Source organism: Diabrotica virgifera, chromosome 2 (genome assembly GCF_917563875.1).
Source record: "Diabrotica virgifera virgifera chromosome 2, PGI_DIABVI_V3a".
In the NCBI taxonomy this organism is placed as follows: domain Eukaryota; kingdom Metazoa; phylum Arthropoda; class Insecta; order Coleoptera; family Chrysomelidae; genus Diabrotica; species Diabrotica virgifera.
The window spans coordinates 94,715,714-94,740,513 of record NC_065444.1 but is presented as its reverse complement, the minus strand read 5'-3'; the positions used below and the strand labels follow the sequence as shown (position 1 = coordinate 94,740,513).

General features: G+C 35.4%; 2 protein-coding genes across 5 annotated transcripts in view; both read left to right on the top strand.

The window, feature by feature from the left end:
- The window catches only part of LOC126880132 (ABC transporter G family member 23-like), a 384,411-nt gene that overhangs the window by 20,075 nt on the left and 339,536 nt on the right, over positions 1-24,800 (top strand). The gene's annotated exons all lie outside the window — the stretch shown is intronic.
- LOC114330390 (ABC transporter G family member 23-like) overlaps positions 1-24,800 on the top strand; it is a 132,768-nt gene that overhangs the window by 19,978 nt on the left and 87,990 nt on the right. Inside the window, exons 2-3 of the mRNA XM_050643870.1 lie at positions 14,496-14,599; positions 20,928-21,087. Coding sequence (XP_050499827.1) covers positions 14,499-14,599; positions 20,928-21,087 — 261 coding nt within the window. The 5' untranslated portion in view covers positions 14,496-14,498. The remainder of the gene's footprint in view (positions 1-14,495; positions 14,600-20,927; positions 21,088-24,800) is intronic.

Genomic DNA, 24,800 nt, shown 5'->3' with positions numbered 1-24,800 from the left:
CAAGATTGCGGCTGTAATTTTGAATATTTTTTCGAGATATTTGGCACACGTATTCGTAATATAATAAAGAATGGCGGTACAGAGCCCAATTTGAAAAATATATTAATATGTGGAGAATACTCTGTAACTAAATACAATATTAAAAAAAAGAGCCTGTACCGCCATTAAGAAGAACAAAAAAATACACTTTCTTCAAATAAACTTTTTTATCCGATGCCTAGATTTTGTGTCATTTTGGAACTACTAAAATTTTTTATTTCATTAGTAGTTCCAAAATGACACAAAATCTAGGCATCGGATAAAAAAGTTTATTTGAAGAAAGTGTATTTTTTTGTTCTTCTTAATGGCGGTACAGGCTGGTTTTTTTAATATTGTATTTAATTACAGAGGAATTTCCACATATTAATATATTTTTCAAATTAGGCTCTGTACCGCCATTCTTTATTATATTACGAATACGTGTGCCAAATATCTCGAAAAAATATTCAAAATTACAATATTAAAAAAAAAAGAGCCTGTACCGCCATTAAGAAGAACAAAAAAATACACTTTCTTCAAATAAACTTTTTTATCCGATGCCTAGATTTTGTGTCATTTTGGAACTACTAAAATTTTTTATTTCATTAGTAGTTCCAAAATGACACAAAATCTAGGCATCGGATAAAAAAGTTTATTTGAAGAAAGTGTATTTTTTTGTTCTTCTTAATGGCGGTACAGGCTGGTTTTTTTAATATTGTATTTAATTACAGAGGAATTTCCACATATTAATATATTTTTCAAATTAGGCTCTGTACCGCCATTCTTTATTATATTACGAATACGTGTGCCAAATATCTCGAAAAAATATTCAAAATTACAGCCGTAATCTTGGAACGCGTTTTGGCTACCTGTTGATCGCTACTGTGTCACCTTAAAACTAGTTTTTCCTAGTAAATTCGGGTTTTAACTGAAATCGGGTTTTAACGGTAACATATAATATGTCAATATCGCCAAATTGGCGTTTGGTAACTTTTGCCTTTCAACCGTCGATATGAAGATCATAACGGGACAAATGAACTGGACCATGACAATCATCGGCATATAATATAACTATCTATATTGTTTGTATTATTAATTAGTTTTTTTCACGAGGGTTTATTTATAGAATATTTATTCATTTTACCTGATGAGGTCTTTCCTTTATAACCGCAGTAAAAAATCATAAGAACTTGGGCAATAATTTTTTAAATTACACAATAAAATCAGTCTTTGATCTAGTCAATAAACAAGATTTTAGTCGCTGGAAATATGATTAATGGCTACTTTGTTTCAAGTTTTTACTGATTAATTTTAGCTTGGTATATTTTTAGATAATTTTGGTATTGCACAATTGTATATTTAACGAATATGTTGAATGCATGAAAAATAATACGTTCATAAAAATATTATAGATATTTGTGATTTTAACTGTTAAGTTGAGGAGCAGATGTAAATAGCTGTTAAAACTAATGAGCAAAAATAATAATAAAAAAGTAATATCATTGTAAATCACTCTCCATCTTTTCTGTCTAGTTTTCCTCTGCCAATATCTTACTCCCGTGTTTTGTATGTTTTCTTCAACTTCTTGCAGCTACTTTGATCTTGGTCTTCTCATTTTTTTTATTCCTCCTGGATTTCATTCTATTATCGCGTATGTCACTAGTTTATCGTTTGGTGATTTTTTGTAAAACTGTGGTCCTGGTCCTGTGAGTTAAAATATTCACATGAGTGAAAAAAAATTATGTAGTTTTGCAAGTGAATATTCATTTATATGTAAAAACATATAATAATTATATAAACAATAATAATTATACGCTTTTAAAAGTATCTAATTTAGTAGATTATAAATATACCGGGGCACTTAGAACAAAAAACACCGGAATAAATCGATTTTTAAATACAACACCTATCTACTTACAACTTTTTGCATTGTGTTCAAGATGATGTCTGGAAAAAAGTCTTCAACAGACAAATGGATGGAAATGCACAATTGCATTTAAAATGCATACCATGCATCCAAAAGTGCATAAACATGTCAAAATCAGTACATTAGCTGCCAAATTTTGTTACTTCGGGGTTTTTGGGGTCGCTAAACATGAATACGCCATCAGAACCGACCCCCGGAGCACCTGGTGCACAGAGTTAATGTTAAGGCACGTTATCTGCAGTTTCTAAGATTATCAGCTCTAAGTTGATGCAAACATATTACTCGGGGGTTTCTTGGTTCGCTGAACAAGAATGCGCCATCAGAATGGACCCCCCGCAGCACCCGATGCCCAGAATCACTTCTAAAGCACGTGATCTTCAGAAGTTTCGAGGGTTTTCGGTACTAAATTGATGCAAACCGATTACTTGGGGATTTTTGAGGTTGCTGAATAATAATAGGTACGTTATCAGAACCAACCCTCGGAACACCTAGCTGGTACTTAGAGTGACTTCTAAGGCATGTCATCTTCTGTAAATTCAAGTGTTTTCGGTTTTCGAAGGTGAGTTCTGATGGCGTATTCGTGTTTATCAACACACAAAATCTGTGAGTGATCTAGTTGCATCAATTTAGTGCCAAAAAACCTCTAAAATCCAAAAGAAAACGCGCAGTCACCCTGAGCGTTCACCCTGAAAACACCTAGAGTGTTCCAAGAGTAGGTTCTGATGTCATATTCGTATTCAGTAGGTAACCTCAAAAAACCATCCGAGTAATCTGTTTGCATCAATTTATAACCGAAAGCCCCCAAAACTCCAAAAGATTACCATGGGCACCAGGTGCTCCGATGGTGGGTTCTGATGACGTATTCGTGTTCAACGGTTCCAAAAACCCCCGAGTAATATATTTACATCAACTTAGTGCCCAAAAACTTTCGAAACTCCAGATGACGTGCATTAGCAGTAACCTTGGACCTCAGGTGCTCGGGCGGTCGGTTCTGATGTGCAAATGTTTAGAATACATTCGTTATTAAGGGTCGATTTCTCATACCTGCGGTAATCTATGGTTCAGTTGAACCAGGTTCATCGGTGATCTTCGGATTTGTTTGGAATGCATTTCTCATTGCACGTTCATGTCAGCGCTCGTTCTACAGCTTTCGAGAAATGCCAGTAGATGGCAAAAGGTAAAAAACTGTCGCCATTTTGAACTACCTTTTTATGCTGTTTTTGAATAAAGTTAAATTTAAGTATTTATAGTCAAATAGTCATTTTAATAATTATAAATAAATATTATAAAAACAAAAATAATGTTATCGTTTATCGTTAGGCTTAATATAATAAAATAGGATATATTTATATTATGTCAGCGTTTCACGCATGCGTAGTCCATGAAATCATCTGAACTGAGTTCTGAAATCTCTGAACGGCCGAATTCCACCGTTCAAGCATCGTTCAAGTTTAAACTGCCATCGGTTGAACGTGCGAATTGAGAAAGACGATTTTGACTTTAAACTGACGTTTACTTGAAGTTCAGGTTAAACTGGAGTTGAACTCGATATGAGAAATTGGCCCTTAGTAAGCCAAATACTTTATGAAAAATCCTGAAGAGGCAGCAGTAGCGATCAACAGGTAGCAACAAAAGCGGTCCAAGATTACGGCTTTCATTTTGAATATTTTGTTGAGATATTTGGCACACATAGGGTCGATTTCTCATACCTGAGGTAATCTATGGTTCAGTTGAACCGGGTTCACGGGTGATCTCCGGTTCTGTTTGGAATGCATTTCTCATTGCGCGTTCATGTCAGTGCTCGTTCTACAGCTTTCGAGAAATGCCAATAGATGGCAAAAGGTAAAAAACTGTCGCCATTTACCTTTTTTATGTTGTTTTTGAATAAAGTTAAATTTAAGTGAAAGACTAAGTTTTTCAAACCTAATAAAAATATTTGTAAATTAAATATTTTTAAAAGATTTTTAATTGAAAAACTTTATTGGCCCATTTCCTGGTGACAACCTCCAAGGCTTCTACAATATGCAAGCCAAATGGATGCTGCAGTGAAGACTAAAGGGAAGGAATTCTACACTATGCAATTCACAACCCCCGTCTGCAGCGTGGTAAAGTTCCAACGGAAAATGGACCTAGTTACTCTATAGGAATGAATAAAAATGGTATACATTTTTATTTTTATATTAGTATTACTCCTATAGAGTAACTAGGTCCATTTTCCGTTGGAACTTTACCACGCTGCAGACGGGGGTTGTGAATTGCATAGTGTAGAATTCCTTCCCTTTAGTCTTCACTGCAGCATCCATTTGGCTTGCATATTGTAGAAGCCTTGGAGGTTGTCACCAGGAAATGGGCCAATAAAGTTTTTCAATTAAAAATCTTTTAAAAATATTTAATTTACAAATATTTTTATTAGGTTGAAAAACTCAGTCTTTTATTTAGCAGATGCCGCTAGGCACCTACTACCATCTCGTCAGTTGCGGTGGGAGATGGATATGTCGAAGATTTTTACCTGGGCCAGAGAAATGCAGCCTATGCAGTCTCTGATGAACCTCTAACAAGAGGTGAAATCGTCGATAAGAGTGCTGGCTGCACTCTCTGATCTGAGTAAAAATTAAGACAGTTTTGGTTTCGCACCGCAACTGAATGAATAAAAATGGTATACATTTTTATTTTTAAATTTAAGTATTTATAGTCAAATAGTCATTTTAATACTTATAAATAAATATTATAAAAACACAAATAATGTTATCGTTTATCGTTAGGCTTAATATAATAAAATAGGATATATTTATATTATGACAGCGTTTCGTGTTAATACAACGCATGCGTAGTCCATGAAATCATCTAAACTGAGTTCTGAAATCTTTGAACGGCCGAATTCCACCGTTCAAGCATCGTTCAAGTTTAAACTGCCATCAGTTGAACGGGAATTGAGAAAGACGATTTTGACTTTAAACTGACGTTTACTAGAAGTTCAGGTTAAACTGGAGTTAAACTCGATATGAGAAATTGGCCCATATTCGTAATATAGTAAAGAATGGCGGTACAGAGCCCAATTTGAGAAATATATTAGTAGGTATGTGGAAATTACTCTGTAATTAAATACAATATTAAAAATCGAGCCTGTACCGTCAGCATCTAAACATTCCGTATATGTATTTGGCACCTAGGAGTTTTCTATTGGTTCTTTGCGGCACGCGGTCATATTTCAACCAATAGGCGGCGAGATGCCAAACGCGTATACGGAGTGTTGTTCGGTGCGAAATTCATATACGAAAAACCGAAAAAGACAACTTTTTATTAGTCACTTAAAAGGAGATTGATTTTAAAATACTTGTTAATGTTCGAGTGGTATATTATTTGACAACTAATGACATGATTTCGAAGTTAGTTAAGTATGATATAATACCCAAGGAAGTTATTTTGAAAAATAACGCCCTAAGGCATTAAATTTAAATAACTAGTTCAACACTGTCAAGTTGAAAAATATCAACCTAAGTAATACTATGGTTACCACAATTACGTTACGACTATTGCTGGTAAATGTACTTACTTGAAAACTAATTAATTCAAAATTCATTCAAATTTTGTGAATATAAAGAATAATTTAGTCTGACATTAAACGTTGAAGGCACCACGGGTATTATAGATAATAACGCTTTCGGTCAACGTATATCCCTCGGACCGAAGGCCCTCGGTATATACACCATTGACCTCAAGCGTTATTATCCTTATAATACCCTTGATACCTTAAGAACTATAATGTATTATTAAATAAAAATAAAACATTTATACATAGTATTTGGAAAGTTATTTGTTGCGAAATTCATATGCGGAATGTTAAATATTCGTAGATCAAAAAGGACGACTGTTTATTAAAGTCAGTTATAGAAGACTGATTTTAAAATATGTTGCTAACGTATTAATAAATAAAATTCAACAATTATAGCAAATGGAATGTTATTTGGTGCGAAATTCATATACGGAATGTTAAATATTCGTAGACAAAAAAGACGACTTTAATAAAAAAATGCAGTTAAAATGAGACTGGTTTTTAAATACTTGTTAATGTATTATTAAAGAATGAAAGAGAAATAAAACAATACAATAGGAAATAAAACAAAATATATTGACAGAATTACTACAAACAATATTAAAAAATGTTTTAAAAGTAATATCTACGAGAAATTTAATGTCCTTAGCCATGTTTAGTTGCATTTATTTGGTTTTTTGCGATGTTAGACGAAAGATTGTGACGCCTTTTTAACCTTTTTTTAGAATGTTCATCTTTAGGGGGTCATCAAAATGGTAGTCTTTTTGACCCTCTAGTAATTCCCATTTTTCTTCGGCTCATTGATGTTGGTTGCACTCTTATATTGGCTTTGTGTCCAAATCGCCTTGCTGAGAAACTTTCTGCCGTATTTAGAAAACTTTCCCAAGCCGTTTTGGTTTTAATGTGGGATAACCTTTCGTGCAATAATTTTAATGTTGATGCATCCGTTCCAAATATTGAATTTTTGTCTTGTTGTTTTCTAAATACGACAGGAAGTTTCTCGGCAAGGCGATTTGGACACAAAGCCAATATAAGAGTGTAACCAACATCAATGAGCCGAAGAAAAATGGCAGTTACTAGAGGGTCAAAAAGACTACCATTTGGACGGGTACACGACAATTGGACCGAAATCATTAGACCGAAAGCAGTAGACCGAAAAGCATTTTACCGAAACCTCATTAGACCGAACAGCATTAGACCGAAATGGTATATAAATTAAAAAATATTGCAGTAAATTATACTAAGATTTTGTTTATTGTATTTTTTTTGTATTATTTTATACATGCATAGACTGTACAGTCTGATATGAAATAATTTTTATCCGTTAAACAAATTACTGAAGGTAAAACTAAATTAAGGATAGAGTGACGATAACGCCATTTTAACTGTTTATAATAACCATAAAAATAACATTTAGTTGTAATTAATTACATTAGTCTTATCTCTTTTACTGCGACAAGTAAAAAGAACTGCTTTTCGGTCTTCTGCTGTTCGGTCTAGTGAGGTTTCGGTAAAGTGCTTTTAAGTCTAATGAGTTCGGTCTACTGCTTTCGGTCTAATGATTTCAGTCTTTTTACAGTAAACCATTTGGTCGACCCCCTAAAGATGAACCTTCTAAAAAAAGGTTAAAAAGGCGTCACAAAATACATTTACAAATATTTAAAAACCAGTCTCATTTTAACTGCCTTTTTATTAAAGTCGACTTTTTTGATCTACGAATATTTAACATTCCGTATATGAATTTCGCACCAAATAACATTCCATATGCTACGATTGTTTAATTTTATTTAATAATATTTTAACAAAATATTTTTAAATCAGTCTTCTTTAACTGACTTTAATAAACAGTCGTCTTTTTTGGTCTACGAATATTTAACATTCCGCATATGAATTTCGCAACAAATAACATTCCAAATACTATAATAATTGTTTTATTTTTATTTAATAATACAATAACAAGTATTTTAAAATCAATCCTCTTTTAAACAAATCTAATAAAAAGTTGTCTTTTTCGGTCTACGAATATTTAACATTCCGTATATGAATTTCGCACCGAATAACATTCTATTGGTTGAAATATGGCCGAGTGCCGCAAAGAACCAACAGAAAACTCCTAGGTGCCAAATACATATACGGAATGTTTAGATGCGACCGCCATTCAGAAGAACAAAAAATACACTTTCTTCAAATAAACGTTTTTATCCTATGCCTAGATTTTGTGTCATTTTGGACCTAGTAAAATTTATTATTTCTAACAAGAAATCGAACATATTAACTAATTAGGCAACATAGAGAAATTGCCACTGTCATTTTGACAAACCTGCGTCCGATTTTCTCTTATCTGTTCGGTTATCTTTATCGATATCTGTTCAGTGTATTAGTGTATCATTTTAAGAATTCGTTATTGTTGTTTCATAGGAAAGTAGTGTTTATTTTAAATATTCATTTATTATATTTTTGTATAATAGAACTAAGTTACTGGCCTATTTGAAAAAATAGATTATTGGTTATTGTGAGTTTTAGTTATAGTATGTATATTTTACGTAAAAATATTTCGAATTCTAATGCGAGTATATAAAAAAACCAAAATACACTCTTTTAATAAAATCTTAACCTATTTTGGTTTATTTTTATAAATATTTATTTACTAATAATAAAATTGTTTACTATTACTGTCATTTAGCGCGCCTAATTGTCAAATTATTGACCTTAGATAATGTTAAAGATTACCACTGTTGCCAAAGTTTTGCAGACCTTACGAAAAAAGGTATAATACTATCTCCCGAAGTTATATTTTTGGCATTTTGACATATTATATATCATACTAGTGACGTCATCCATCTGGGGGTGATGACGTAATCGATGATGTTTTTTTAAATGAGAATAGGGGTTGTGTGCTAGCTCATTTGAAAGGTTATTTAATTCTCTATTCAGTAATAAAAACATTAACATAATTATTTATACGGGGTGTCAAAGAAAATTTTTTTTTTGAATTAAACTAATTGACACAAAAAGAAGAATGTATGTAATTTATTTAATTCAAAATTTATTCTACTGCTGTCAGGAAACACACAAAAAATATTTTTTATAAATAAACATTGCTTTTCGCAATTTAAATGTTCAAGCTGCCACCCATCCGCCTCTTGACAATTTGAACATTTAATTTATTAAGACTACCAGTTTTGGGGTAGAACTTCTGATATTTTAACCACTAATGATATAATAATTTTATGTGAAACCGCTTTCATTATCCAAATACATAGAGTTTGACGGACAACAAGGTGATCATCATGTTCGGCCAATAACCCATGAATTCAATATTGTTTGTTGAACTCCGAATTTAAAAAAATTAGTCATTGAGATTATACACTGCTAAAAAAAACATTATTGCTAAAATAAAAATATTATTGAAGTAATTAAAAAAAAACAGAATACTTAAAATTTTTTACACTGTATGTAAGGAGATATACCTAAATATAAACTTCTACCAAACAGCGGCCAAACATAATCCAGGAAAGGGAAAAATTTTAGGAAGAAAAAGTATAGGGAGAAATAAGATGTCTTGGCTGTGAAATTTCAAATAGGAATGATGATAGCCAAACTGCGAAATGGAGGCGGACCTGAAGATGAAGACAAAAACAAAGACACTTAATCTTTTGCGATTACCTTCAATAGTTAAAAACAAGTAAGCAACGTGAAAGTCCCCTTTCAAGGACTACCCACGATGTGATGTCTTTATTTACCACCCTTTCTTTTTCTATCCTGTTAATGTGCACTCTTTTTTATTTAAGTATCCTAGTAGTATCTTTAGTATCATATCTTAGTATCCATTTTTTAATATCTACACTTTTGAATCTCGTTTACACTACCTATTGCTTTCTCTTTTTTCTCTATCGAGGATATATTTCATTATATCTTTGCACAAATGTCATGATTCGTTCATAACGATGAAGTCGCTTTTCAGAAGTCACGATTTACCACTTGCTTCCAAAATCTCTATCATCAGATGCTATGTATTTTCTACGTTATCATACGAAGTAGATTCCTGGACACTTTCCGAAGCTTCTTAAAGAAAACTCGAGGCATTTGAGATGTGGTGTTACAGACGCATGTTAAGAATTTTGTGGGTGGATCGTGTGACTAATGTTGAGGTCCTACGTAGAATAGGTAAGTAATTCGAGATAATTAACACCATCAAAGAGCGCAAACTAGAATATTTTGGCCGTGTTATGAGGAATGAACAGAGGTATGACTTGTTGCAACTCATTCTTCAGAGCAAGGTATTTGGAAAGAGAGGACCAGGAAAAAGAAGAATATATTGGCTTTAAAACCTGATAAAGTGGTTTAATACATATGCTCCGGACAACCGGACTATACAGAAAAGCAGCAAGTAAAAGTGAGATAACCATTCAGATCTCCACCATCCGGAACGGAGCCCAGAAACTTTCAAACGAACAGTTCTTAGTGAAAAAAAAAATAAAGGCACGGGGTAGTGAACATATAGATACATACATCTATCTTATTCTTCAAATCCCATCTCCGGACAGAGGTCGGCATTCATCATATCTATTCAGACTTTAGAGATGGCTGCTCTGAAAAGTTTATTTGATGTACATCCATACAATTCTCTCAGGTTCCGCAGCCATGATATTCTACCCTATGCTTCTTTTGCCTTGGATCTTTCTATGCATAAGGAGTTAGAGCAAGTTGTATCCCTCTTCACGTGTAGAATGTCCGAGATATTCAAATTTTTCTGATTTTGATTATTAATCTTCCATTTTGATTTTTCCATTTCTTTATTAATCTTGCTCAGAACCTCTTTGTTTGCGGCGTGTTCTGTCCATAATATTTTGAGATCTCTTCTGTAGCTCCTCTCAAGGTCTTAGCTTCCATTCCACAAAACAAAGTCGAGAAAACTAGTAATGAGCAAAACGAGAACAAGACCAAGACAAAGCTAGTCTTGGTCTTTGTCTTGTTCTTGGTCTTGGTCTTGCAGCTAAAAGGCAGTCCTGGTCTTGGTCTTGCACTCACTAGCTGGTCTTGTTCTTGGTCTTGGTTTTGCTGCATGAGTCTTGCTGGTCTTGCTTTTTTGGTAGTAATAATTTGAACCAAACAATTTCCAATAAAATGTACTTTGAAATAAATAAAGATGTGAAGAATGAAATTATATTTTTTGCTTTAAAATTTTAAAAGAATGTAGAATGTAGTTTCAAACGGATACCAATTTTAACATTATACATTCTCCTAATTATTTCATTAAATAATATGTTTTAAATATGAATGTTTATTTTCAAATTTCAATTTTAAGTTGAATTGAGATACAACCTCCTTTTTATACATTCAATAGCATATGATATAAAAGGAAAAAAAAAGTGAAAAAAAAAAGAACAAAAGAGAAGAAGTTATTAGTTACATTTTATTTTATTTGGAGGAAATACGAGCTTTATTTAATTCTACATACTTATATAGAAGGCAAAACCAAAACTGTGTTTTTTATGTGGACGAAAATATTTAAAAAACCTTCAATTTTAACCAGATGTAAAATTCCTATTGTAATGATGTATCGAACGTGAACACTGATTTCTCATTAAAAAAAATTATTTTCAGTTCATATGAACGTTTAACCTATAAAGTTTGTACACATACTTAGTAAACATTCTGCATATACAGGGTGGCTGTATGTGTATAGTGTGACAAAGCTCGATATCTCGGAAACTGTTCACAATAGAGAATAACTGAAAATATAAAAAATAAAGAAAATCATTTTCCGAAGAATCCAGTATCACTCAAAAAAATTTCATTATTTTTAGCTTTTAAGTTCCAATTAGAAACAAATATGGAAAATAATACTGGAATAAATACTGGAAACTGGAAAATCATACTGGATACTGTTGAACTGTCATAGGAATAATTTTATTTCTTTTTCTACATATACGGTTTTTTAAAAATGTTATTTTTGGGTATTACAGAAACGACGTCATCAGTATTATTTTCATAAAATGTGTTCTTACACGACAGTCTAATACGGGGCATTTTTTTTTAAATTCGATTGTGCTCCCCTTTTTTTTGACGTTTGATTGCTTTTTTTGATATTTGAGTAGCCTGCTTACGTTAAATACCCTGTACTTACTGTTGTAAAATTATAAGATAACGCTAGAAAAGTTAGAAGAGGAATGTTAAAACCAATTCCCCTTAATCTGTTTTACTACCGATCAAAGTATATATCAAAATTGTTGATTTTTAGCTTAAAATATTATGTATTTTAAAAATTCAATATTGTTTAAGGTTTATTACAATGTCAGTATATATTATTGAACTAAAAAAATAAAGTTAAATAATAAAAACCCAATTTCGCAAAAAAGTGCAAGAGTCTTGCAGGTTGGTCTTGGTCTGGTGTAGTCTTGCAAGGTTCGGTCTTGGTCTTGGTATACCTGGTCTTGGTCTTGGTCTTGCAAACCAAAAGACGGTCTTGGTCTTGGTTTTGGTCTTGGTCTTGCTGCAAGACCAAGACCGCAAGACTAAGACCAGTCTCGCTCATCACTAGAGAAAACGCTAGGTGCTAACCTATCAACCTAACTCTTAGCTCTAACTTCAAATCTCTTGTACAGAGCACTCTTCTCATTTTGTTAAAATTTGCTCTAGATACATACACCTATACAGCTACATACATGTATTAAGTGGTGTAAAAAGAAGATAGCAGATGTATCAAAGACTGGGATGATGCAAGTGAACGCTTAATAAAAGTCAAACTCATAGTAAAAGGTTATGAAATGTGGATAATAGGTATGCACCATTCAACGGTAATTGCCGCTAAAGACGACCACGATCAAAAATTAAGTAAACTTTTTAGATGGCATCGGTAGCAGAGAGAAAATTTTGGTTAGGAGATTTTAAGATTGGGCACACAGGACATAGAACAAATGAACTTTTTTTCGTTTCAGTAAGAACTGGTACCTACTGGTAACAACCTCTTTCTGCTTAGTAGTATTCTTTTAATACTCCAGGTACCAAAATTCATAATTCATTTTCGTTTGCAAAGTCGTTTTGTTTTCTTTTAAGTTCATCCGGTATCTTCTCTTTACGAGGCATTTAAGTATAGAACTTTTTTGATGATACCAGTGTTGCTGGCCCTTCATCTCAACTACCAACTTGGTAGAGGAGGGCTCTTCTGTTTGGGTTACCATACCTTAGCCTTAGCCGATTTGTTCCAGTTTTATGGAGCAGAAAACTCGAGTTTTACCATAGTAAAGACTTAGGCAATATTTCCTATCTTTTAAACCCTATCATCAAGCATCTGACCTTTTATATATTCAATATATACTTGCAGAATTACTTTAAAAATCAGATTTTTAACTCATCAAGATATACGTTAAATTTTTGTTACCTGTATTTCAGATCGAGTTGGTATTTATGTCATATTCAAAGCCCGAATTTCAGGCACTCCTAGGTTTGACTAGGTAATTATCAGGTCTGACTGACGGTCTTAGTCAAAGCCCGAAATAGATTACAGTTTAGGCCTTTGACTAGTCAAACCTAGGAGAGACTACGTTGGTCAGGCAAAGGTCGAAATTTAATTTTATGAAATCGGGGTTTGACTAGTAAAACCCCGATCAGCTATTAAAATGTCGTAATTTGTTAGATTAATTGTCATTTTTTAATTTTAATGTTTATTATTTTTATATTGTCGTAATTAAAATAAAAAAAATAGTGTTTATTCTCACATGTGGAGGCATTATGGTATTTAGAGTTGCACAATACGTTAGATCATTTACACTTACGTAATTTGAAAGAGCATTTCTTATTGAAGTAGCATTTTATAAATTCTTGTCCTCCAAATTTAGAGTATTTTGTATTAATTTCTCTTAGAGACAGAGACAGCTTAACGTCTGAAACATCTTCGAAATTAGGAAATTTCTCCTTGCATTCTTTTATTTGATTTCTTGAAAAAGTGTGTTTATTGTTCCGTATTTCGTACCAACTCTATATAAACCGTCAATTGTTTTATCTTGTATGCTACTCAAAATATTTCGAGCATCCTCTTTGGCTCTACCAAAGCTGGGGATAGTTATTGTTACAGTTTTTCCAATTGAAATTGGAGGACATTTTTTTCACTTAATTGTTTCATAGCATTAGACTGGGCATGAAGACCTTCAATCGCATTTCCTTTATTTATTTTAATCTTTTCTATCTGTGCACAACGCATGCTCGAACGGTTGCCAAGGAGATGCTAGCAATATTTTGGGTACCATACAAAATAAAACAATAATTGACGATTTATATAGAGTTGGTACGAAATACGGAACAATAAACACACTTTTTTCAAGAAATCAAATAAGAGAATGCAAAGAGAATTTTCCTAATTTCGAAGATGTTCCAGATGTTAAGCTGTCTCTAAGAGAAAGTAGTACAAAAGATTTTAAATTTGGAGGACAAGGATTTATAAAATACCACTGCAATAAGAAGTGCTCTTCAAAACCATTTAAGTTAAAAGGTCTAACGTATTGTGCAACTCTAAATGCCATGATGCCTCAACATGAGAGAATAAACACTATTTTTTTTTATTTTAATTACAACAATATAAAAATAATAAACATTACAATTAAAAAATGACGTTATATTAAACCTAATCTAACAAATTACAATATTTTAATAGCTGATCGGGGTTTGACTAGTCATAAAGAGACTAGACATTTCATAAAATTAAATTTCGACCTTTGCCTGACCAACGTAGTCTCTCCTAGGTTTGACTTGTCAAAGGCCGAAACTCTAATTTATTTCGGGCTTTGACTAAGACCGTCAGTCAGACCTGAGGATTGCCTAGTCAAACCTAGGAGTGCCTGAAATTCGGGGTTTGACTATAACATTTATATTATAGTTAATAAATTCCTCCTGTGAATTATACACTGCACCTTTACGGTTTATAATGTCTTGCCCTTTCGCGTGTTCTCAATCATTATGAAACAAAGTATAGTAATTTTATAAAATACTCTTTTTCAGACGATGCACGACAACTATGCTGTTTATGTCGACAGAGTAGTCAAGAAGTATGGCCAAAAAGAAATTTTGTCAGGACTATCCATGAAAGTGGAGAGAGGGGTTATGTAAGTAGGAAAATCAAGTACTAATTTTAAAATTAATTGTATCAACGGAAAATACAGTAAGTAAACGCAAAACAAATATACTTCAATCACAGTCTCGAATCTGCCTACAAAAATCTTAATTGATCAGTTTTTTTTTATAGAAGGCTACATGTGTTATACATTGAATAATTCATTTAAATGAAAATAGCACTTTTGTTGTTTTAAATATATGACTTGCCTTTAACTAACTTTTTAAGTCACAAGATACCACCAAAAGCCATAAAAATTGTTGTGCATATAAAGGAAAATATAGTAAGACTTTACCAAACATACTCTACCAAAAAGCATCTACCAATACTTGGTACTTGGTGGAATCGCTCAGCACTGACTGCACCAAAATTTTCCGGAAGTTAGTAAGGTGCGTGTGTAAAAAATGTAGTTTGCTGCTCATGTTGTAACCTAAGGGCTCGTCCATGGTGCACGCTTGTTTTCGAGGCAGAAAGCGATGCCAAGTCGGTGTAGCTAAATCCTTCGTATTTAAATGGGGTATTCCCATCTCGGCTCACTATAACCCTTTAGACCTTTATGATACCACAGGTACATTTTAAAAACTGCCCAGGTCGGCTCGAAAATTAACAGGTAGGTAGTAGTACCCCATTAGTAGGTATAATAATAATTTTATCTTGGAATTATAGATTAGAGAAAATTGTTTATTAACATAGAAAACGTCCCACCCTTAATACCCCTTCCTTCAATATTGCACAGAAATTTTGGGTTATTTGCGAATTTAAGAAACAGTTTCTCTTGGTTGGAAATATTGGCCGTGGAATCGGTTTCGCTACTGATACATCCCAAATAATGATTTCCAAAGTTTATAAATTGTAAATTATGATTCGGGAGTGCTCCTAGTAGCATTTAACGTGTCTTGGTTTGTTTATTTCTACTGCATCTTGAATGTAAATTTAGTATAAGTACTTCTTTCTATCTACTTTTTCGATTCACCACCGAACCACACCGAACAGCGAACAGCTGTTCTGTCATCGGTAGACGGTATGTAGATATACCAACTTCTCGTTCCAACTTGTACAGATTCTACATAAGGTTCTCTTTTTAGACAACTTAATATTTTCTTCCGTCCTATATAACGTCTAGGAAATTGGAAATGACTCAATGATCTCATTGAGATGTGAGATGAGTTATGTTATTTCCTCATAATGATGAGATGATCTCATAACGGTGGATGATCCATCACACCGAATTTACGTTTTATAGTTATGGAGATAGTTATCTGTACTTACTTACTTTCCGTGTCCGGAACACCAACAACTTTAAATTCTGTATTTCCAATGGTTGGCCACATAGATGGCCCTGTCATTTGCTATAATTAAGTCTTGTTCTGTGCAGGTCTCTCTCATCTCTGTGCATGATAGTAGATGCCGGCTGGTCTGAACCGCGCCACAGTCGCAGGTATCGTCCTCCTGGTATCCCCATTTTTTCAGGTTACTAGCACAACGTGAAACGCCGGTTCTTAGTCTGTTTAGCGCTTTCCAAGTCGGATACGGTAAATTGTGTCCAGCAGCCATTTCCTCCGAGGGAGGAAAATGTGTCGCGGTAGTTGACGCTTGCCATAGGTGTATTCGGCGCGTCTCTGGCGCTTCGGGGATGGATCTTGATGTTTTCAGGAAGCTTTTCCGAGATCTTAGTCTGCTTGGCTGAGTTTAGTGGTCATATAAGGGGTGTCTTCGGTCCGTCTCCTGCTTTTTCCGTTCTACCTCTGACGTGACCTTCCTCCTGATTGGTGGTGGAGCAATTCCAGCAATGGGGTATACCTCTTCGATAGGTGTCGGTTTCAGGCAACCCGATATTATACGGACCGTTTCATTTAGAGCCACGTCGTCGACGTTCTTTGCGTGAGCAGAGTTTGCCCATACTGGTGCTCCAAACTCCGCGGCCGAAAAACATAATGCCAAGGCAGAAGTGCGGAGAGTGTGTGGTTGTGCTCCCCATTTTGTATTAGTTAGCTTGCGGATGATATTATTTCTGGCACTTACTTTCTTCTTGACATCTTGACAGTGGTATCTGTAAGGCAGAGTTCTATCCAGACGGACGCCAAGGTATTTTGGCGTCTTGTTGTGTTCCAGCATCTGACCACGCCATTCCACCTCCAGCGACCTTCGGGCATGCTTGTTTCTCAGGTGGAAAGTACATACCTGGGTTTTTGTGGGATTGGGTTTCAGATGGTTTTTATCATAGTATAGAGCTAAGTCTCCCAGGGCATCTGTCAGTTTCACTTCGACTTCATTGAAGGTTCTTCCCTGAGCTGCCACCGCTGTATCATCAGCGTAAATAAATTGCCTTGTTTGTTGGTGTATGGGTTGGTCGTTGGTGTATATGTTGTATAGAATCGGCGCGAGGACACTTCCCTGTGGTAGCCCATTTTTTTGGTCCCTCCACCGACTGTTCTTGGACTGGAGCGTTACGTAGAAGCGTCTATTCTGGAGGAGACATTTCGCTAACCTTTTTAGTCGGAAATCCTTTGTAGTTTCGTAGAGTTTTGCGAGTAGCCGTTGATGGTTAACTGTATCATAGGCGGCAGTTAGGTCTATGAACGCTACTCCTGTTATTTCCTTCCGTTCAAAACTATCTTCAATATGTTGGGTGAGATTAAGAATTTGACTGCAGCAGCACTTTCCGGGCCTGAATCCTGCTTGTTCTGGAATAATTTTAGTCTCCACATATTCTGCCATCCGGTTCAGTATCATTCTTTCAAAGGCCTTGAAAAGGTGGCACAAGAGAGATACAGGTCTAAAACTCTTTGTATCATCCGGATCCTTCCCTGGTTTTAAGAGGGCTACCACTCTAGCTTTTCTCCAGATTTTGGGGATTTGTAATGTACGGATGCAGCAATTCATCATTTTTACGAGCAACTCTACGGTTTTTAGTCCAAAGTTCTTTATTTGCTCTGTTCGTATGTCGTCCAGGCGAGCCGCTTTATTATCTTTCATTTGATGGATCGCGCCTTTCATCTCCTCTAGACAAAAAGAGGTACCTAGAACATCTCTTTCTTCGTCGATATTCCGTTGAGCTCTCACCTTGTTCTTTCTTGATGTCGTCTTACCGTTCATTAGAAGATGATGGGCTATCTGATCGGGTGTGACTTCTGTCATGTTGACTGCCGGAGCAGCGGGATCGTTGCCAAGATTCCGAATCAGCTTCCGGGCACGTCTGCTGTTTTGTTTCATGTCCAGACTCGTGACCAGCTTGCACCACCTTTCCGTTCTGTTGGCGGATATCGCATGTAACATTTCCTCCCCAGCCTGTATTGTCGCTTCCGAGAAAGGGTCTTCTTCATATAGCTGTTCGTATCTTTTAAGTAGGGGTTTAGATTCTTCATTGAGCTCCGCTATGTACTCAGTTCGACAACCTCTAGGGATAAATTTCCGTGATACTTGCTTTACGATTTCTACAAATTTATCGTATGAATCAGGGCAAGGTTCTAGCTGGGAAACTTCTTGATCCAATGTTTCAGAGAATTTTTCCCATTTTGCTTTAGTAAAGTTGAACCTTCTCTTGAAAGGAACAATTTCGTATCTGATTGCCGCGTTGGAAAGACAAATTATTGGTATGTGCTGTGTCTTTGGGAGGGCGCTTCCAACGATTTTTGTCACCTGGTCTCCAATTCTGTCGCTGACAAATATATTGTCTGGGTTGTAACCTCTGCGCCATCTTCCGCTGTTGAACGACGCAGGCTGCTTTGGATCGTGAAGAAGTTTTAGGTTCATGCTTTCAGCCCATTTTTCTAGTTCTTCGCCATTGGAATCTGTTTCGTTGTAACCCCACGCGACACTGTGACAGTTGAAGTTACCCAGTACGAATTTGATTTGCTGTGATTGAAAGTTATTCGGTTCCTCAAAAGCAAAGTCAGCGTTTGGTGGTTTGTAGATTGACGTTACTGTACAGGAGTTTATCTCCACTGTGAGAATCTCGATGTCATTTTGATCTGTTAGAGATGTGGATGATACGTCGATAGCTTCAGTATGAGTCTCTTCGTGGTCTCTCCAGTATGAGCTTCATACCCCGAATCCTTGGTCTGCGGCTTGCAGTACCTCTATGGGTTTCTTGAACCAGTAGAACATCGACACCATGTTCTCTGCACATATTAGACAATAGGTCTTCTTTATCTGCTGATAGTCCTTCAATATTAATTGAGGTCGTCATCAAAAATGGCCTTGATAAAGACCGTTTTGATTTTGATTGCATCTGTGTTGTTGGTGCACCGGTGTTGAAAGGATTAGCCGACATTACTCGTTTCCAGGGGACGCCCGATTGTATTCACAAGTGATCACAATCTACGTGGAGGCTCCTTTCATGTCCCCCAGTTATACGTTATAGTTATGTTAACTTTAACGCAAACGTTAAAAATAACTTCGGTAATTCATCACACGGCTGATTGTCTAATATTACGCAGCCATGAAAGTTTCTTTCTCTTTCCCTCCACTTTTCCTTGTATTATAAGGCGAAGCAGATGGTATTTAGATCCTCGAACTATATGGCCGAAATATTCTGTTTTTCTCCTCTTTATGATGCTTATGAGCAGGCGTTCTGAATTCATCATTTGAAGAACATCTTCATTAGAAGTGTGCAAACCCACGATATCTTTAGGATTCGTTGATAGCACCACAATTCGAATGCTTCTATTTTGTTTAGCATTGTGTGGTTTTTAACGTCCATGTCTCACAACTATACAATAAGATAGACCACGCATAACACTTCAGGATCTTCTTTCGAATATTCATCGACAGGTTTCTGTTACATAAAACGGGTTTTTAGGTCATAAAAGCCTTCCGTGATATTTCGATCCTAGTTATTATCTCTTCATCAGAGTCATAATTTACATTTAACCAGCTGCCAAGGTACTTGAAATGATTCACCCGTTCTAACTCCTCTCCATCAAGAGAAAGCTGACCCTGATCTATATTAATCTTTCCAACTACCATCCACTTCGTTTTTGAAATGTTGATTTTAAGGCCTCTCCGATAACTTGCTTCACTGACTAGATTTAGTAGTGTCTGAAGATCTTGTAAATTTTCAGCAAGAATGGCTGTATCGTCAGCGTATCTAATATTGTTGATTACTTCTCCGCCTAGACTTACTCCCTCTTGTCTGTCATCCAAAGCCTCCCTAAAGATTTCTTCAGAGTACAGATTAAAAAGGGTGGGTGATAAAACACAACCTTGTCGTACTCCACGTTTTATCGGTAGTTTTTCAGTACGACTGTCTCCAATTTGGATAGAGGCTACTTGATTGTAATATAAGTATTTCAGCAGTCTTATATCGTAGTGGTCAAGTCCTGCTGCCCGCAGGCAATTGAAAAGTGTATCATGTTGTACTCGGTCGAATACCTTCTCAAAGTCGATGAAACAAACATGAACGTTCTTTCGGAATCCACAACTTTTTTGTAAGAGAACGCGCGTACAAAATAGTGCTTCTCTAGTTCCTAGACCATTTCTAAATCCAAATTGCTTATTACCCATTCTAGTTTTGCACAGAAGGAATACTCGGTTTTCTATAATACGTAAAAGTATCTTAAGTGTGTGACTCATCAAACTGATTAGTCTAAAATCGCTACATTTGGTGGGCCTGTTTTTCTTTGGTAATGTTATAAACAGTGACTCCAACCAATCATCTGGTATTGTTTCTTCGTTGTCAATTTTGTTGAAGAAAGTAGTTAAGTAGGTAATGTTTTCCTCATCTAAAAGTTTAAGTAGCTCAACAGTGATTTGATCTGGTCCGGGTGCTTTATTGTTTTTGGCTTGTTGTATTGCTTTTATGACTTCCGACTTCAGTATACTGGGACCTCTGTCTAATTGGTTGTCACAGGTAGTACTTATTTGGAGCATTTTCTCGAGAAGCATCGTCAAAAAGGTCACTGATGTATCTCTCCCATTCTTTGCACTGTTGTTTGTGATCACAAATTTTTCCGTCTGCAATCTGAGGGATGGATGCAGAGGTTCTTTTTGTCAACAATTGGTTGATGTACATTTTACAATGTGACGATCACAAAGCTCTAGGTAAGCTCTTGGTAGTCTATTTGACTGTATCTACTTAATGTTTTTCATGAACTACTCACAGATCTGTAGGGTAGAGGAAAACTTAAGATGGAAGAGAAAAACTAATCATGGTTTTGAGACCCACGTACCTAAATACCTATTATGTATTACCGTTGATTGATGTATTGGGGTTAAAATTCAATCAACGGAATTACCTATTATTACTATAAAGACCCTTATGTGTAACATACTTTTATTAATTTGTTTTCAATAATTTTTTATACATATTTTGCTTTCAGATACGGCTTATTAGGTTCCAGTGGATGTGGGAAGACGACGTTGCTCAATAGTATTGTTGGTCGCAATAAAATCGATGGGGGTGAAGTATGGGTCCTGGGAGGAAAACCAGGGCAACCAGGTAGCGGTGTACCAGGTCCTAGAGTAGGCTACATGCCTCAAGTAAGTAATGTATCGTGTTAATCACAAAAATATAACGAACAGATCAACCACAAATATTTAAGCCGAGCAAGCAAGCATAGTGATTTAACCCAGCCTGAGAGACTTGCTCACCCCTAGAGAATGACATTCGGGTGATACAATTCATTGGGGCGAGGAGGATTAACTCCCGTAAGCAGGAATTACTCCACCCCGCTTCAATGCTCCAGACCATCCACTTACCCCCCGATAGCACTCCGATGCGCTATAGGGGCTCTCAATCAGCAAAGTGCTTATCATATGGGAGTCTTGGATACATGGACTCCCATATGAAATCCTACCCCGATCAATGCAGGCCAGCGTGAGGCGCTCTATTCCCGCTATCTTTAGTGACTTATCTTCGATCTGTTTTGCTTGCTCGGGCGCCGAGTCCCCGCTCTGGGCTATGTCCAGTTCGGTGACTCGGCGCTCGAGGATGTGGGCCCCTCATGCCCGTTTTTTGGGTTTTGTTACTAAAATTTTTTTGTGGCTTTCGCCTATTGTTAATATTTTATTGATTTGTTTAGTGGCTGAAGCCGTTAAATATTTAGGCGGGTTTAGTTTAAAAGTTTCGTTAAAAGCGATGTGCACTACCTATGTGAAACAGGACATCACCAGGGGAAAACGAAATGGTAAGGAAATCGATAATACTATGCCCTGTTTTTAAACCAGAAGGAATAAGCTCAAAAGACTAAAAAAAACTCAAAAGAGTTACACCTAATAATGTCACTAGAATTAAAATTACCAAATTATTTTTCGGTTGATCATGTCAGACGGAAATTCATAAGTATTATATTATACTAATACGTCGCTAAAGAGTATTATATAACTGTTACAACTCTATATAACTAAGGAGTTAGATATGAAATGCCAAAAGTAAAGTGTCAAAAAGTAAAGTGTTCATAAATGTCAATAGTGTCAAAATTTCTTGTGACCATAGAAACAAGCATTACGGCGCGGTAAATTTGAATTACTCCTTCTAGTTTAAAAACAGGGTACAGATTATTTGTTGATATACACAATTTCTAGCTTTCTCTATGCTGTAAATATTGATAAAATTTTCATGCTTAATAATTCATTTTCCTTTACTCCTTTCTCATAAACAAATGTATTCAATATAAGAAAGTAACATGTTGATTAGTAATAGCATGTAATGACATAGTAATGACAGTAATAGCATATTAGGTGAACATTATTATCTTCTTTATCATGAAACCATTCTCTGCGTTGGTGCATATTAATATGAATCATAATATTGAACATAATAATATAAAGAACCTCAAAGCTAAAGCAAGGGCGGATCCAGGACCGATTTTCGGTGGGGGCCATGGTCTTTTTTTGGGGAGGGGGTACTGGGGGACTGGAGGAAAATTTTTAAAAATTAGGTCTAAAACGGTGAGCTTTAAGGCAATTTTCACACACTTTTGAGTACCATAAAGACATTCAAAATTTATTCGCTATTAAAGTATCATTGAAGTCAGTACCGATTCCTACACATTTCTTCGGATCCAAGTGCAGTTCTTTCAACAAATTTAGTTCTATTTTTCCCAAGGCTTCTTTTGTCAGGCGTAGTTCTTCCCCTCTTTCTTGATTTTCACTAAGTATTTTTATGTTCTCATAAGCGTCAATGAACTTGACAAAGTTTTCACGAATGTTGTTATTGTGTATGTATCTCAAATTTAGAGAAAGCTGTTCCACGTGGGATACGTCGCGCGTCGGTCGTTTCGTCAAATATGACAGAGTAACAATTTGAACTTTGAACCTGATTCATTATTTGTTCAATTATTTCTTCACCACAATATGTGTATGTTGCTCGGAAAGATGCTGTGTGTAGGTGTATCACCTGATGCGATTTTATTCCTTAACAGTTCCCTGAAATTTCCCTCATTGATAGGTCCAGCATTTTCGTCCAGAAGCAGAAGGCCATCATCACGATATCCCCTTAGAGGATTATTTTGTCGACCTAAGAACACTATAGACTCTAATATTGGTCGTAGTCTTTCTCCTATTTTTTTTGTATCTGTTTAGACCTCTGAGAGTATAGCGGGTTAATGACTGACATTTGCGGGTTGCGATAACTTTGTAAAAAATCCAGGCCAACCTGAACGCAATCCTTGTGGTATGATGTTTTTTTCCTGAGTTTGTATGGGCACTCCGTCTGTGCCCATGAGTTTGGCGAAAGATGAAGGTTTCGTGACAAGGCTTTGGGCTGTCATTCCTTTATGGTGACCGCATTTTTTCTTTTTCAGTCTTTGTGTGTACAGAATATAGAAATTGATATCATTTTGATTGCTGCCAAGGTCGTTCTAACAATTGGCACTTACTGCTTCCAAGAAAAACATACAGGACTTGCTCGAATATCTTGTGCACAAACGGATAATAATCAGCTACTCGTTCTAGACAAAACAAAGGAATCTCCCTCGGACCAGGAAAATTAACTCTTCAACCGGTCGACGATTTGGTTTCAACTTGATTCTGCTCGCAAAGGCCGATCACACCACTCTACACTGATTCTACACTTTATAAAAAATTGGACTGCTCTCTTCCGATGTCAGTTACACAGTGTCTTTATTTTTCTCTCAAATCCATACTCTCACATTCATTATCCCTTCTCCTGATATTTTCCATCCAATAGACAACAACCTCTCTTAAACCATTTATTACTTAAGAAAGAAAATATTCTTCCAACAACCAATTTGTCAAATTTCAAAGAATATCATAATTAGTTCTTTACTACTTTCTATTTTTACAACTAAAAACTAATACAGTTTGTTTACCACATTAAAATACCTTCCCGGAAGGATCTTAAAACCGTCTTTGTTTTTGACCACGATGTCCACTATCTAATCACCGCATTGTTTGTTCATGTCCTATGCATTTCGTCGAATCACTTATTTGTCGTTTCACTTTTTCCCGAAACACTTGCTTAATAGTAAAATTAAATTCTAAACAATTTTGGTGATACACAGGGTGATGAAAAACTATGATTTCATGGTCGTTGATATAAATTTAATTTTTTCTGAATTTCTTTACAAAAAAAAAAAAAACAATTCTACAACAATATATATGTTTGAAACTAAAAACATTTGAACTGAAAATATTTAAATTTATATATTTTTTAATTCTCGGAGGGGGCCATGGCCCCCTCTCTGGATCCGCCCTTGAGCTAAAGAAGAAAGCCTAAACACAATAATTGGATGCAGGTACTTGTAAAAATGAAAATATAGATGATGAATGTCATTATTCATTTTTTAACGTGTTTATGTCATGCAAGGCAGTCAGTGGGAGAGGACCCTTTACATCCAAGCTACGCTGACTGCCCTAATTTTATTTTATTTATTATGTTTTATCTATCTATTTATTTATCAATTTTATTTATATAACATTTTACCGTTTTTATTCTAATCTTATTTAACTGTGCATGTCTCAAGAGACATTCAGTAGGCGAAGAACTTTTACCTTCTACTCAGGCTGAGTGCCTCTTGTGTTTCTCGTTTTGTTTCTGTTTTGATTTTTTTTGCTTGTTATTCTATCCGTGTCCGTCCTGGGGCAGCTGGCGGAGGAGGACCTTTTACATCTAACCTATTCCAACTGCCTCCTTGTTTTAAATCTGAGATTTTGAATGAATGTGTGTAATAAGTATAAATGAAAGTAATAAGCTTTGGCGTTACTCGTAATTACCAACTGTTTTGCTAGTT